We start from the raw sequence: 15,127 nt of genomic DNA, 5'->3' as shown, positions 1-15,127 counted from the left end.
TAATTGGTGGTCTGTCTCTTTAAGAGCTTTCATTTCCAACTCTCTTTTTTTTTCTTATTGCTTACAGGATATTTTAAAAGAGGACAATTCACTGTGCAATTTCTTTTCAGCTTGCTCATGCATATTTCTCTAATCAGCCAACTGTTCTATTAAGTTATCTATCTGTATCTGCCCAGCATAATATGTATTACCTTCATTCAAAACGTTACGCATATGGTCAAATTCTACCAGGCTGATATAATTCTTGCCTGGTGGACCTGACCACACATACTGACAGTTTTACTCTGCTTTGTCAATTTAAATGTCTCTTTCTCTTTAACATAATTTTGCAAATGGTTATCCCATAAGAGTTGATAGCATTGTGACTGAAAATCATATAAAATGATATTTCCTGACTGTACACTCCAGTCTTGGATTTGCAACTCTGAACACAGAAAAAAAGAGATTTGCCCTCCAGCACACTGCAGCAAAAACAATACTTAAATCCTACATGATAATAGCGATTCAGAGGTATTAGTTACATACATTTGCAAATATATGAATAAGCGCCAGGCCAATCGTCAAGGCTCCTCTATACTGGCGTCCCTAGCATTAAGGGGTTCACGTCCGAGAAGCAAGGCACCCAAAAAAAAAATTCCAACCAAGGGCCATCCCCATTGCATCACACGAAAAAGGTGATAGTGAAGTATAAAGAAAAGATGTGTAAGTATAAATCAATAAGTGTTAATGAAATGAGAAAGAATTAAAATGACATAAATAATATACAAACAAATAGAAAAGTGATTAAAGTATTCTATGTGAATTAAGTGGTGATGCCATGAGAAAGGCCCAGTCAGAACCCCCCCCGGGGGCCCCACTCCCAAACGCTCACCCCAAAATAATTATTGCTACATAATAGTAGCACCCACTCTGGGTCATATAATTACAATTGATGTACTGCATGATAACAGTACATATATAAGCTGAGAGCTAACTTACCTTGGAGGTACCCCAAAAAACCTCCACATGGCACTATAAGCATCAGCACATCCTCCTAATGCTGACTGTTTTCATGCCTCTCCAAACTTGCAAAAAAAATGGTAGTTGCTCAGATCAGCTTAATTGCATAACGCAGGTGCTTGTAAAGGGCGGGGTTTACTCAGAACACAGAAAAAAAGAGATTTGCCCTCCAGCACACTGCAGCAAAAACAATACTTAAATCCTACATGATAATAGCGATTCAGAGGTATTAGTTACATACATTTGCAAATATATGAATAAGCGCCAGGCCAATCGTCAAGGCTCCTCTATACTGGCGTCCCTAGCATTAAGGGGTTCACGTCCGAGAAGCAAGGCACCCCAAAAAAAAATTCCATTTGCGACTCTCCAGCTTGCACCTTTACAGGCATCTGGTTTCTCCTGGGAGCATATCTCTCTTTATTTCCCATATTTATCGTCACACAGCATAAACACAGGACCAGCTTTTGTTTTTACTGTACCACACTTTGCTTTCAAAAGTATTTTCAGTACAGCAAAACATTTCAGTTGATGTGGCACTACAATTACCAGCATGTATCAATTACTGTCTATCAGGCTTTTCTTCAGCAGCCGCAAACTGTGTTGCACTATTAACCTCTTCTCTGCTGCAACAAGTTTCATAAACACTTGCCTTTGTTTGCAGACTCCTATCTCAACAACTGTGTAAATATTTATTTCTCTTCCTCTCCAAGGACAAAGTGTACACTTTGACATGCTAGCACCCTGCACCTGTCACAACTCGAGCAGTTCTTCTTTCCTGCCTAGGGTGTGGCGCTCTTCTCTGGCGCTTCTAGCACACACTGGTCTGTATGTCAGCAGTTTGTTGCATTAGCTGAGTGTGCTAGAAGCACCACAGCAGAGAGTGACACCCCAGGCAGGAAAGAGGAGCTGCATGGTTTGTGACAGGTGCAGGGTGCTAGAATGAAGACTACTCGTGATTCCACACACTGGCACGTTTAGCAAACTTTGCATCACGTTTTTGTTTTGCACATTTGCAGACAATGTTTTTTCTTCAATCAGGTTTTGTTTTCACTTGAGATTCAGGTTCCTTCCTATGCAGACAGCATTTATATTTCTGCCCGCATTCTCCACCATATGTAATATATCTGGGGTAATTAGCTCGGTAGAGGGGTCAGTGGTGCAGTGTCTAGGTGCACAATAAGGGTCCACACACAGCTTTGCAGGTTAAAATGAAAGTGAATGGAGCTTTACTGTCAGCATTTGGGGAACAAAACAATAAACGGCCTAGCCCCCCATACAGGGCACTGCCTTACTTCTTGGCCCCTGACTAACAGGGAAACGTCTGCAAAAAGTCTGTCTTCAGTCTTGTCTCTCACAGGTGAAGACACTGGCCTCATAACCCGGCTTGGCTGCCAAAAAGTCACTCTTGCAGCCCTCCCTGCTGCATGCGAGTATGGACACTGGCCTTCTCAGATTCAAGGCCCACAGGCCTGGCTTGCACAACCCCACTTGGGCTGTATACACACTTGTCTGCCCCAGTCCTACTTGCACTGACTCCACTGGGCTGCCTTTAGGTGTTTTCATACCTCCTTTTTGTTCCTTATGGGGGTGTATCCCTCCAGTCCCACAAAGAATCCATGGCTCATTATCGCCACCTAGCTTGATATTGCCACAATAAATATATATATATCAAATTAAGTATTGTACTTTATTTCTGAGTAAAAAAAATGTAATCACAAGAAATTAGCAATGAGGCTGTAATGCTATAATGAAAGCACATTGTGATTAATGGCTTCGATGTCCAGCATAAGCAATCAGTCTGATTATGGTCCTTGGTCACCATAGTTATCTATACACCTGTGTTGATAGTCTGTGGAGTGCTGGACATGGCGATGCCTCCTTGGTTCCAGACGAGGACGTATCCTCGTTACATAGCTTCTATACATACATTGGACGGCGGCTCCCTGGTTATTTACACATATAGTTAAAAAGATAATACATCAGTGTCACTACACTAGGAGTGCTGAGACTCGGGTCAGGACGGTTTGGGCTAGCTGGGTTTACTGGTAATCATAAAAAGAAAAAGTACTTGCAGGTGTCTAGATTTTGGAGTAAAGTTCAGACTCTTCTTTCTTTAAAGCATTTACTTCCAATGCAATTTTTTTCCTCCTGTTCTCTCCGCCTTTATCCTTCGCGGTCCCTCCTGATGATTCCTCTAATATATAATCCCTCTTCTCCTATAAATAAGGAAATAAGGTGTTTATAGTGAAGTCTTGTTTATTAATACACAAAGTTTAAAATATCCATAAAATAACCACCACAGGAACAAGCAGAGCAGCGTACCAGAATGAATGGGGTGGTAGTATGACAAACCATAACAAACATATGAGAAGCTTTATCAGCTACCTCCTGGGAATAGGTACTGGAAATACTTCAGGTTCTGTATATACACCACAGTCCTTAGTTTACTCCAACTGGATTACTGCCCTCCTTTGCTCAACAACGCTTTTTGGCTCTGTATAAGCCTTTATCAAGGTGTATTCCTCTAGTGGCCTCCTCTTCTAGTTATACCATTATCTCTTCTCTCATTGGTTGGTTCTTCCTACTATTCCAATTAACATGTAACCAGCTTTACAGCACATGTTAAAGCTGTATTATCACCACATGTTGCTTTCATGGTGCAGAGTAAATCCCAGCACAAATGATTATAATAAAGCTGTATGCTTATAACGAAGCATAAAGTGTCAGGTGATGAGTTTACATTGTACCTTGGAGCATTGTGCGTTTATCCATTTGATGGTAATTTAAGGACCCTTGATAACGGTCTTTATTGGAAAATTATACTTATGGGAAATCATTCATATATTTATTTTATTCCCAGCAGATGGATGTAACAGCCGGAATATCTCAAAGGAAAACCTAACTTTATCTCCAGATTGCGAAATAGACGATAATGACATCAAACAAGATTCTCCGGGAGAGAACCCCATTACCCCAATTATACACCCAGTACCTCACATTGCAGATGTATCACCTGATCCTGCTAATAATGAGGAATGTTCTTCTGGTACATCTATTACAGCTCTTAGAGTAGATAAAATATTCTCCTCTTCTATAGATGCCAAATGTCTTACACAGAATACAAAGCCTATTACCTATCAGCCAGCTAAGGCAGGTAAGAGGCCATTTACATGTTCTGAGTGTGGGAAATGTTTTACACGGAAATCAGTTTTTGTTACACATCAGAGAACTCACACAGGTGAGAAACCATTTCCCTGTTCTGAGTGTGGGAAATGTTTTACACGGAAATCAGTTTTTCTTACACATCAGAGAACTCATACAGGTGAGAGGCCGTTTTCCTGCTCTGAGTGTGGGAAATGTTTTACACGGAAATCAGTTTATGTTACACATCAGAGAACTCACACAGGTGAGAAACCATTTCCATGTCCTGAGTGTGGGAAATGTTTTGGAGACAAATCAGCTCTTTTTACACATCAGAGACGGCACACTGGTGAGAAGCTATTTTCATGTTCTGAGTGTGGAAAATGTTTTACACAGAAGTCAGATCTTGTTACACATCTGAGAAGTCACACAGGCGAGAAGCCCTTTCCATGCTCAGAGTGTGGGAAATGTTTTAGACGGAAATCAGATCTTCTTATACACGAGAGAAGTCATACAGGTGAGAAACCATTTCCATGCTCTGAGTGTGGGAAATTTTTTACACGAAAATCATACCTTGTTGTACATGAGAGAAGTCACACAGGTGAGAAGCCATTTCCATGCTCAGAGTGTGGGAAATGTTTTAGACGGAAATCAATTCTTTTTGCACATCAGAGAAGTCACACAGGGGAGACACAATTTACATGTTTTGAGTGTGGGAAATGTTTTACACAAAAATCACATCTTGTTGACCATCAGAGAAGTCACACTGGAGAGACACCATTTCCATGCTCTGAGTGTCAGAAATACTTTACTCAGAAATCAGATCTTGTAAGACATCAGAGACATCACACAGGAGAGAAACCTTTTCCGTGTTCTGCGTGTGGGAAATGTTTTACACAGAAATCAGATCTTGTGATACATGAGAGAAGTCACACAGGTGAGAAACCATTTCAATGCGCTGAGTGTGGGAAATGTTTTAAACAGAAATCAGTTCTTGTTATACATCAGAGAAGACACACAAATGAGAAACCATTTCCATGCTCTGAGTGCGGGAAATTTTTTACACAGAAATCAGTTCTTGTTTCACATCAGAGAACTCACACAGGTGAGAAACCATTTCCATGCCCTGAGTGCGGGAAATGTTTTTCACAGAGATCTTCTCTTGTTCCACATCAGAGAACTCACACAGGTGAGAAACCATTTATATGTTCTGAGTGTGGGAAATGTTTTACACAGAAATCATTTCTTGCTATACATCAGAGAACTCACACAGCTGAGAAACCATTTATATGTTCTAAGTGTGGGAAATGTTTTGCACAGAAATCGTATCTTGTTAAACATAAAAGACATCACACAGATTAGTTATTCTCATTAATTTCCAGAAATGACAGATATCAGATCTCGTTAAACCATTCCTTATTTACAAAGGAGAAACTTTGCTCGTTTATATGTAAAAATTATTCCTTAAAAAAAAAACCTTAAGCATAATATTTCTCCTAACCCGGGTGTTTCATTGACCTCTGATGTTTCTTAGCTTGTATTGCAGTGCTTGTATTCATGTCCTTTTTGTTTTCTTTTATCTATTTTTTTATGGAAAGTTCCTCTGTAGCACTTATAGCAGTTTTTTTAATTGGATCTACTGAATGATCTAAAAGTGTGTAGGAATACACGAGGAACAGTGGCCAAGGTGGTAACAGTGCTAGCATCTAATAATAGACCATAAGGTCTGAGACCTGACAAGTTCCTCTATGTAATACCTATTTTCTTCAGGGTCCATAGGGCTCCAGAGGGAGATCTTGGGTTGTAGGTGGTGGTTCGAGGTCCAGACACCAAACAGTTAAAGCTTTGCTCCCAGGTGCAACAGTCCTTCCCCCTATACCCCGCCCCAAACCAGAGGCACCTCAGTTTCGTCGGTGGCCAGCCGGAGTTGGGTCACCATTATATGCTGCAAGGAGGCCAGATAAAAACACTTATTTCTTTCTCTATCACCCTGATATAACTAACAGCTGTTACACAACTTAAGGACACAAGAACAATGAGACATAAGGATGGTCCTCTATATGGGTGTTTCTGCTGCTTCGGGTGGTGTCCCCAGTATGTGTATATTTCTGTGTATGTAAATAAACTATTCTCTGTCTACTTCTCTTTTCTGAGCTTATAGCATGATTCTATAAAGATCTAACTTTTTGAAACTTAATTCATTATCTTATTGGGACTTGAGGGACTAAATGTTTGTCATGTGCTAATTAACTAAGTAACGTATCATTAAAACCTTTTTACTCAATATGTCTGTGTTTGAGTTTTAATGATTAGACCTATACACCTAACACATCATTTGTGTACCTAACCGGTTTCTCACGAACAATTTTTTTTTGCTCTCCCATATTGTTTTATATGGTATTTAACGCTTTCACAGACCAGCAATGACTCTTTGATAAAGTCTCGGAGGTGAAATGCGTCAGGTTCTGTTTTAAATAATGTAACAAATCACTTGTACTGTCTCCCGGATGGATCTGTAAATATTGTGGTATATCGATCTCTTGAGACAAGTAACATCTGAGTGCTCTGTGCGAATACCAGCCTCATTCTTACAAGCTAACAGCGTATACACTAGAAGTGTTCACCGTATGCACCCGGACTTTGCAGAATAAGGATACACCAGATAAACAGCTAAATCTCTCTGCAAGTGCAAGTTCGGCTGTGGTTGTGCTACATTCACTTTCTGCAGGTCCTACACTATCCGTCACACTGATGGAAACCTGTTAGCTGCTATCACATAGTTTAGACTGGAAAAATGTTACCTGGTTTAAAGCTCACCTGCCAGCTAATGGCTTTTAAAGGTAAGGCAGTCACCTGACATAGCTTCTATCACACTACCAAAAAGACAGCTGACACAGGTTAATATAAACGAGTTTGCACATAGGGTGCATGGGAAAGCTATGATCACAAAAGGTTAATAAAAATTAACCGCATAAACAAAGTCAGAAATCCACTGCACTCGCCACTCCTAGATTTGGGGTGCAGACCTGCACTCGCCATTCCCAGGACTGGGGTGCAAGTGGCCTGTGACCACATTGCTTAAATAAATAAAAACAGAAAACCCAGCACTCACCATGTTTAAACACTCACAATGATGTATAAATAAGTAAATAAATAATGGGGATTTAGTTCATGGATTGATCAATGCATTTAAGCCCGCAGCCCACATCACGGGACCCCACTTTCTGCAGGTCCTACACTATCCGTCACACTGATGGAAACCTGTTAGCTGCTATCACATAGTTTAGACTGAAAAAATGTTACCTGGTTTAAAGCTCACCTGCCAGCTAATGGCTTTTAAAGGTAAGGCAGTCACCTGACATAGCTTCTATCACACTACCAAAAAGACAGCTGACACAGGTTAATATAAACGAGTTTGCACATAGGGTGCATGGGAAAGCTATGATCACAAAAGGTTAATAAAAATTAACCGCATAAACAAAGTCAGAAATCCACTGCACTCGCCACTCCTAGATTTGGGGTGCAGACCTGCACTCGCCATTCCCAGGACTGGGGTGCATGTGGCCCGTGATGTGGGCTTAAATGCATTGATCAATCCATGAACTAAATCCCCATTATTTATTTACTTATTTATACATCATTGTGAGTGTTTAAACATGGTGAGTGCTGGGTTTTCTGTTTTTATTTATTTAAGCAATGTGGTCACAGGCCACATTAGCATTAGCTGGCAGGTGAGCTTTAAACCAGGTAACATTTTTTCATATTGTAACGATATATCTGTTCGTGTGTACGCACCTTTAGAATCATGGTGCGCCCTGTCGCACCAGCGAGCAGAACTTATCCACCCTGTCCTGTAGCTGGGGAAGAGAGAAAGATTCCCAGGCGCCGGAAGTGATGTAAAGGACTTAATGTAAACATTAACAAATAATACAAAAATCACGTCTAATAACAAATCAGCAATAATTCATACCTCATCCTTGCACCCAGATATCTTTTTGTGAGTGGGTGCGACTCATGCTTCAATTTTATATATAAATATACTGTATATATATTATACACTATATGGACAAAAGTATTTGGCCACACCTGTTAATTATTGAATTGAGGTATTTCCATTAGACCCATTGCCACAGGTGTATAAAATCAAGCACCTAGCCATGCAGTTTCCATACAAAATGGGTTGTTCTGAAGAGCTTAGTGACTTCAAGCGTGGTACTGTTAGGAGGCGTGGTACTGTGATAGGGAGCATGGTGCTGTGATCGGATGCCACCATGGTACTGTGATAGGATGCGTGGTACTGTGACAGGATGTGTGGTACTGTGATAGGAAGCGTGGTACTGTGATAGGATGCGTGGTACTGTGATAGGAAGCGTTGTACTGTGATAGGATGCGTGGTGCTGTGATAGGAAGCGTGGTACTGTGATAGGATGTGTGGTACTGTGATAGGATGCCACCTTTGCAATAAGAGTTCGTGAAACTTCATCCCTGCTGGATATTCCATGGTCAACCGTAATTGATATTATTGGAAAGTGTAAGCGTTCGTTTAGGAACAGCAACGAAGCAGAAGACCACGTAAAATCATAGAGTGGGATCAACGACTGCTAAAAGTCACCAACGCTCTGCAGATCCCATAGCTGAAGAGTTCCAAACTTCCACTGGCATTAATGTAAGCACAAAAACTGTGCGGCAGGAACTTAATGGAATGGGGTTTCCATGGCTGAGCAGCTGCATACAAGCCTCACATTACCAATGCCAAGCGTCGGATGGAGTGGTGTAAAGCACATAGACACTGGACTGTGGAGCAGTGAAAAGTTTTCTGTGGAGCGCTTCTCTGGTAGTCATATTGGCGAGTTGGGTTTGGCGAATGCCAGGAGAACATTATCTGCCTGACTGCATTGTGCCAACTGTGAAGTTTGATAGAGGAAGGATAATGGTATGGGGCTGTTTTTCAGGATTTGTGTTAGGCTCCTTATCTCCAGTGAAGAGCAATCTTAATGCTTCAGCATACATTTTGGACAATCCTATGCTTCCAACTTTGTGGCAACAGCTTGGGGAGGCCCTTTTCTATTCCAACATGACTGTGCCTCAGTGCGCAAAGCAAGGACTATAAAGACATGGTTTGAAGAGTTAGGTGTGGAAGAACTCGACTGGCCCACACAGAGCCCTGACCTCAACCTTATCTAGCACCTTTGGGATGAACTGGAACAAATTGCGAGCCAGGCCTGACCTCATAAATGCTCTACAGCAAGGGTGGGAAACCTTTTTTCTGCCAAGGGCCATTTTGACATATATAACATTATTTGTGGGCCTGTTACAGGCCATGCCCCCTCCATGTGATGTTACACAGGGGCATGACCACAATCATCGGTAATTACAGCAATGCCTGGAGCATCCTGAGGATGTTCCGGGGAGCTGTAAAGGCAGTGATGTGACTGTCTGAAGCGTCCTAAAGACGCTTCAGGCGGCACTGCTGCATAGGTTCTGGCTGCAAGGTGCCATTATAGGCACCCTTCTAGCCAGATGATGCTACCATAAAAAAGCTCAGATGGCCAGACCAAATGATTCTGCAGTCCTTATACGGCCCCCGGGCCTGAGGTTCCCCATCCCTGCTCTACGGAATGAATGGGCACAAATATGTATGTATGTATAACTATCACCCACCATCACACTCTATGTATAACTGTCACCCACCATCACCCTCTATGTATAACTGTCACCCACCATCACTCTCTATGTATAACTCATCCACCTTCTATGGATAACTGTCACCCAATATCACTGTCTATGTACAACTGCCACCCACTATCACCCTCTATGTATAACACCCACCTTCACTCTCTATGTATAACTGTCACCCAATATCACCGTCTATGTACAACTGCCACCCACTATCACCCTCTTTGTATAACTCACCCATTATCGCCCTCTATGTATAACTGCCACCCACCTTCACCCTCTATGTATAACTCTCACCCACAATGTATAACACCCACTATCACCCTCTATGTATAACTATTACATAGAGGGTGATAGTTATACATAGAAGGTGATAGTGGGTGAGAGTTATACATAGAGGGTGATGGTGGATATGTATAACTATGTGTAACTCGCACACTATTACCATCTATGTATAACACACACTATCACCCTCTATGTATAACTGCCACCCACTATCACCCCCTATGTATAACTGTCACCTACTCTCACCCTCTATGTATAACTCACCCACTATCACCCTCTATGTATAACTGTCACCCACTATCACCCTCCATCTGCACTCTCCCTTGCTTGCCTCTGGACTTTTATACACTTTATGGGGTATATTAGTGAGACTGGTATTACCTAGGCCTGTTATTTAATGTATTACATTTTGTAGTGTTTATACACTGTTGTATTGCACTTGTTATATGTGTGCTTTTAGTACAATAAAGCTGCTGTTGTTCCCTTCTCTCTTCCTTACCTGTGATTGCACAACTGATGGATCCGTGCACAATTGGCAAACTTCTGTTCGAACACCCGGTATCCTCACAACTGTGGACCTCCTCCTGCAAATCCTTCACTCGCTTGGTGTAGGTGACAATGCTCTCTCCTGGCTGTCCTCCTTCCTTACTGCTCCATATCCATCGCTTTTCATGACTCAAATTCTCCCCCCTCTTCTGCTACTAGCTTGTATTCCCCAAAGTTCTATGCTCCTCGCTCACTGCCATCCATATTGTCTGTCTCTCACTGTAACGAGCAGGGCCCTTTTATATTTCATTCTTTTGCTTCCCTGACCTATACCATAATCTCCCCATTCCTATCAGCGGCACAAAACCTTTGTGGCTATTTTGACTGCAATGTTTTTATAACCTGTATCCCATGTTCTGCAATGTTTTGTACTGTAGGTCCTTTGCTCTTTATTCTTGTTTGCACGGTTTTCTGTTTATATCCTTTGTATGGTGCTGCAGACCCCTTCTGGCACCTGTGACGTTTCAGCATGTGGATTATGGACTGACACCTACCAGACACACCAGCCTGTTTCCTAGTTTGTGCAGTTCCCATGTTAGTTTGTCCCTAGGGTGCTTCTGCTTGTTTTAGTGGAAGTTAGCCAGGGAAACTGAAGATTCTTATATGGCACCCGGTGGTCAGGCCAATTCCCAGCAGACACCAGGGTGGGAGGAAGAACTTTACCTGGAAGTACACATCGGCAATTCCCAGCCACGGTGTAAAAGGCTGACCCAGCCAACCCACATGGTTAATTACATTTCCCCTGACCAATGGACAAACCCCAAGCAAGAGGAGGAGGGAGGGTAGAGAGGGGAGGGGGTTTAGAGGGGAATTTCATTCTGTATACTGACTTGGAGGTGAGATCTCTCCCAATTCTGGAGAACGGCTGGGAGAACCTGTTTAGGAAAGGACTCAATCAGCCACACCAGAGGGTAAAGTTGCGCTATCCCAGCATAAGACACAGTAACCATCAGAAGTAGTCAGCAAGCAGGAAGATCTAAAGCAGCTGTATAAAGTGTGATCGGGACAATACCCCTGGGTGAGACTGGACAGATCTGAAGTAACTGCCACTGAAGGTTGGGGACTTTGCAGGGGCTGTTAAGGGGACTGGTTATACCCTGGCATGTTATTTAATGTTACATTTTTTTTTGTGTTTAAGCAGTATATACTATTGTATTGCACGTTATATTATATTATGCAATAAAGGTGCTGTCATATCTTTCCTCCTTACCCGTGTGATTGCCGAACCTATGGATCCGGGCACAGGAACTACGGTTCCAATATCCAGTATCCTCCCAGCACCATATAAATAAAGGTTGATAATAATAATTCTCACCTGCTCTGCCTTCATACAAAGTAAAAACCTGACTAAAAACGATGAATCTTTGTTGATTCACCAACTCAATAACAGAATGTTTTATTCATTTATATTAATATTTTCAGCTAATTTTTTTTTTTTTCATTTCAGTTATCACCTTATTTATGACATTAATCAAAAGTTATATATTTATGCAGATATTTTCAGCTCAATTTTAAAAGATATTGTATGTTTGGCACAAACAACAAAGTTCATCACCCAAAGATCACCATACTTAAAGTATGTGCAGCACGGTGGTGCAATGAGTAGCTTGCTGCCCCACAACACTGAGGTTCAGTTCACAATTCTCTATCGGTGTGGAGTTTGTATGTTCTCCCCATGTTTGTATAGGTTTACTCAAATTGTCTCCTACACATTCAAAAACATACCGGTAGGTTAATTGTTTTCTGGCACATTATTAACCCGTGCGTGTGTGTATATATATATTTATTTATTTATATATATATATAGAGAGAGAGAGAGAGAGAGAGAGAGAGAGACAGTTTTGTTGGCACTCCTGAGAATAAAACAAGTACAACTGCTCCAGTGCTTAAATAATCATATTCATATATCCACTGTCTGTTCTGGCTTGACAAAGGGGGTTGCACCCCGAAACGTTGCCCTAAATATATGTCTTGTACCTGTTTAAGTCTCTGAGTGCTGATCGTCTCCCTGGATATATATATATACATATGTGTGTGTGTGTGTATGTGGTAGGGACTGATTGAGATATTATCTTTAATTCGCTGTACACAGTGCATCCGGAAAGTATTCACAACGTTTCACTTTTTCCACATTTTGTTATGTTACAGCCTTATTCCAAAATGGAATAAATTCATTTTTACACACAATACCCCATAATGACAACGTGTAAAACGTTTTTTTTTGTGATTTTTGCAAATTTAATAAAAAAAATACCTAACAAATCACATGTACATAAGTATTCACAGCCTTTGCTCAATACTTTGTTGATGCACCTTTGGCAGCAATTACAACCTCAAGTCTTTTTGAATATGATGGCACAAGCTTGTCCAATCAACTGAATTTAGCACAGGTGGACTCCAATTAAGCTGTAGGAACATCTCAAGGATGATCAGTGGAAAAAGGATGCACCTGAGCTCAATTTTGAGCTTCATGGCAAAGGCCGTGAATACTTATGTACATGTGATTTCTTAGTGTTTTGTTTTTTTTTATTAAATTTGCAAAAATAAAAAATAAACTTTTTACATGTTGTCATTATGGGGTACTGTGTGTCGAATTTTGAGGACAAAAATGAATTTATTCCATTTTGGAATAAGGCTGTACCATAGCAAAATGTGGAAAAAGTGATGCGCTGTGAATACTTTCCGGATGCACTGTATGTTGCAGTATATAAATACCTATTGTCACTCAGGGTGGTGGCAACATCAGTCCAGGGTTTGTGGGTTGTGTATATTATACCACATAAAGGTGGAAAAAGGTCTGACATAAATAATTTTGAGAAAGGGTAAAGGAAACAGCACTAATCATAAAATTGTATAAATGTCAAAAAATATACATCCGGCGTGATAATTGAAAAAAATATTTCATTGCATACTAGTGGTACAAGCGCTATACAAAATATTCGATTAGAAAGAATATGTTAGCCTCTTAGCAAAGAAGTCCTTGCAACATTCAGTGCCAATAGAGTTCCAATAAATTAGCAAAACATTTTTACTTTTCTAATTAAAATGTTTTTTATATTATTTGTACTATGTTCTACGAAATATTTTAAAATGTATTATCAAGTCGTGCATATATGTAATTTTTGATATTAAATTAGCGCTATTTTCTTTACATTTTTTAAATAAAATTTTGCTGCTTGCGCTAGGAAGAGCACACTCTCCCCTCTCCCCAAACAGATGGTTCACTCCTCTGTTGGCACCCTTGGTGAGTTCGCCCTCTATTCTATTTACATTTATTTAATCCTGGCTTCAGGCTGTACAATAAAAACCTACAATTTCACTAAGAGTGTATAGGCTTAATATGCACTGCAACTCATTACTAACACCTTTCTCCGCTCTAATAAGACCAAACTGGCAGTTAAAAAGTAGATTTTTTGTTGTGCTGTAGTCCAATGTATCCATATAAGCACTGTGATGCTGCAGGCCGTACCCCAGTGTATCCGTATAAGCACTGTGATGCTGCAGGCCATACCCCAGTTCATCTATATAAGCACTGTGACGCTGCAGGCCGTACCCCAGTGTATCCATATAAGCACTGTGATGCTGCAGGCTGTACCCCAGTGCATCTATATAAGCACTGTGACGCTGCAGGCCATTCCCCAGTGTATGCTTCCGAACCCCAATGTATCCTTATAAGCACTGTGATGCTGCAGGCCGTACCCCAGTGTATCCATATAAGCACTGTGATGCTGCAGGCTGTACCCCAGTGTATCCATATAAGCAATGTGACGCTGCAGGCTGTACCCCAGTGCATCTATATAAGCACTGTGACGCAGCAGGCCATTCCCCAGTGTATGCTTCCAAACCCCAATGTATCCTTATAAGCAAAGTGATGCTGCAGGCCGTACCCCAGTGTATCCGTATAAGCACTGTGGCGCTGCAGGCCATACCCCAGTGTATCCATATAAGCACTGTGATGCTGCAGGCCGTACCCCAGTGTATCCGTATAAGCACTGTGATGCTGCAGGCCATACCCCAGTTCATCTATATAAGCACTGTGACGCTGCAGGCCGTACCCCAGTGTATCCATATAAGCACTGTGATGCTGCAGGCTGTACCCCAGTGCATCTATATAAGCACTGTGACGCTGCAGGCCATTCCCCAGTGTATGCTTCCGAACCCCAATGTATCCTTATAAGCACTGTGATGCTGCAGGCCGTACCCCAGTGTATCCATATAAGCACTGTGATGCTGCAGGCCGTACCCCAGTGTATCCATATAAGCAATGTGACGCTGCAGGCTGTACCCCAGTGTATCTATATAAGCACTGTGACGCAGCAGGCCATTCCCCAGTGTATGCTTCCAAACCCCAATGTATCCTTATAAGCAAAGTGATGCTGCAGGCCGTACCCCAGTGTATCCGTATAAGCACTGTGGCGCTGCAGGCCATACCCCAGTGTATCCATATAAGCACTGTGATGCTGCAGGCCGTACCCCAGTG

The 15,127-nt window shown here is 41.5% G+C and overlaps 2 protein-coding genes across 2 annotated transcripts in view; one reads left to right on the top strand and one right to left on the bottom strand.

Moving 5' to 3' along the window:
• The window catches only part of LOC148442532 (uncharacterized), a 34,403-nt gene extending 28,009 nt beyond the window's left edge, over positions 1-6,394 (top strand). The window contains exon 5 of the mRNA XM_088463844.1: positions 3,860-6,394. Coding sequence (XP_088319970.1) covers positions 3,860-5,502 — 1,643 coding nt within the window. The 3' untranslated portion in view covers positions 5,503-6,394. The remainder of the gene's footprint in view (positions 1-3,859) is intronic.
• Positions 1-15,127, bottom strand: part of LOC148442531 (uncharacterized) — a 122,079-nt gene that overhangs the window by 82,813 nt on the left and 24,139 nt on the right. The gene's annotated exons all lie outside the window — the stretch shown is intronic.

This window comes from Taudactylus pleione, unplaced genomic scaffold (genome assembly GCF_031769625.1).
Source record: "Taudactylus pleione unplaced genomic scaffold, aTauple2 ptg001472l, whole genome shotgun sequence".
NCBI classification, from domain to species: Eukaryota; Metazoa; Chordata; class Amphibia; order Anura; family Myobatrachidae; genus Taudactylus; species Taudactylus pleione.
The sequence above is the reverse complement of the archived record's forward strand: the minus strand, read 5'-3'. Positions and strand labels throughout refer to the sequence as shown.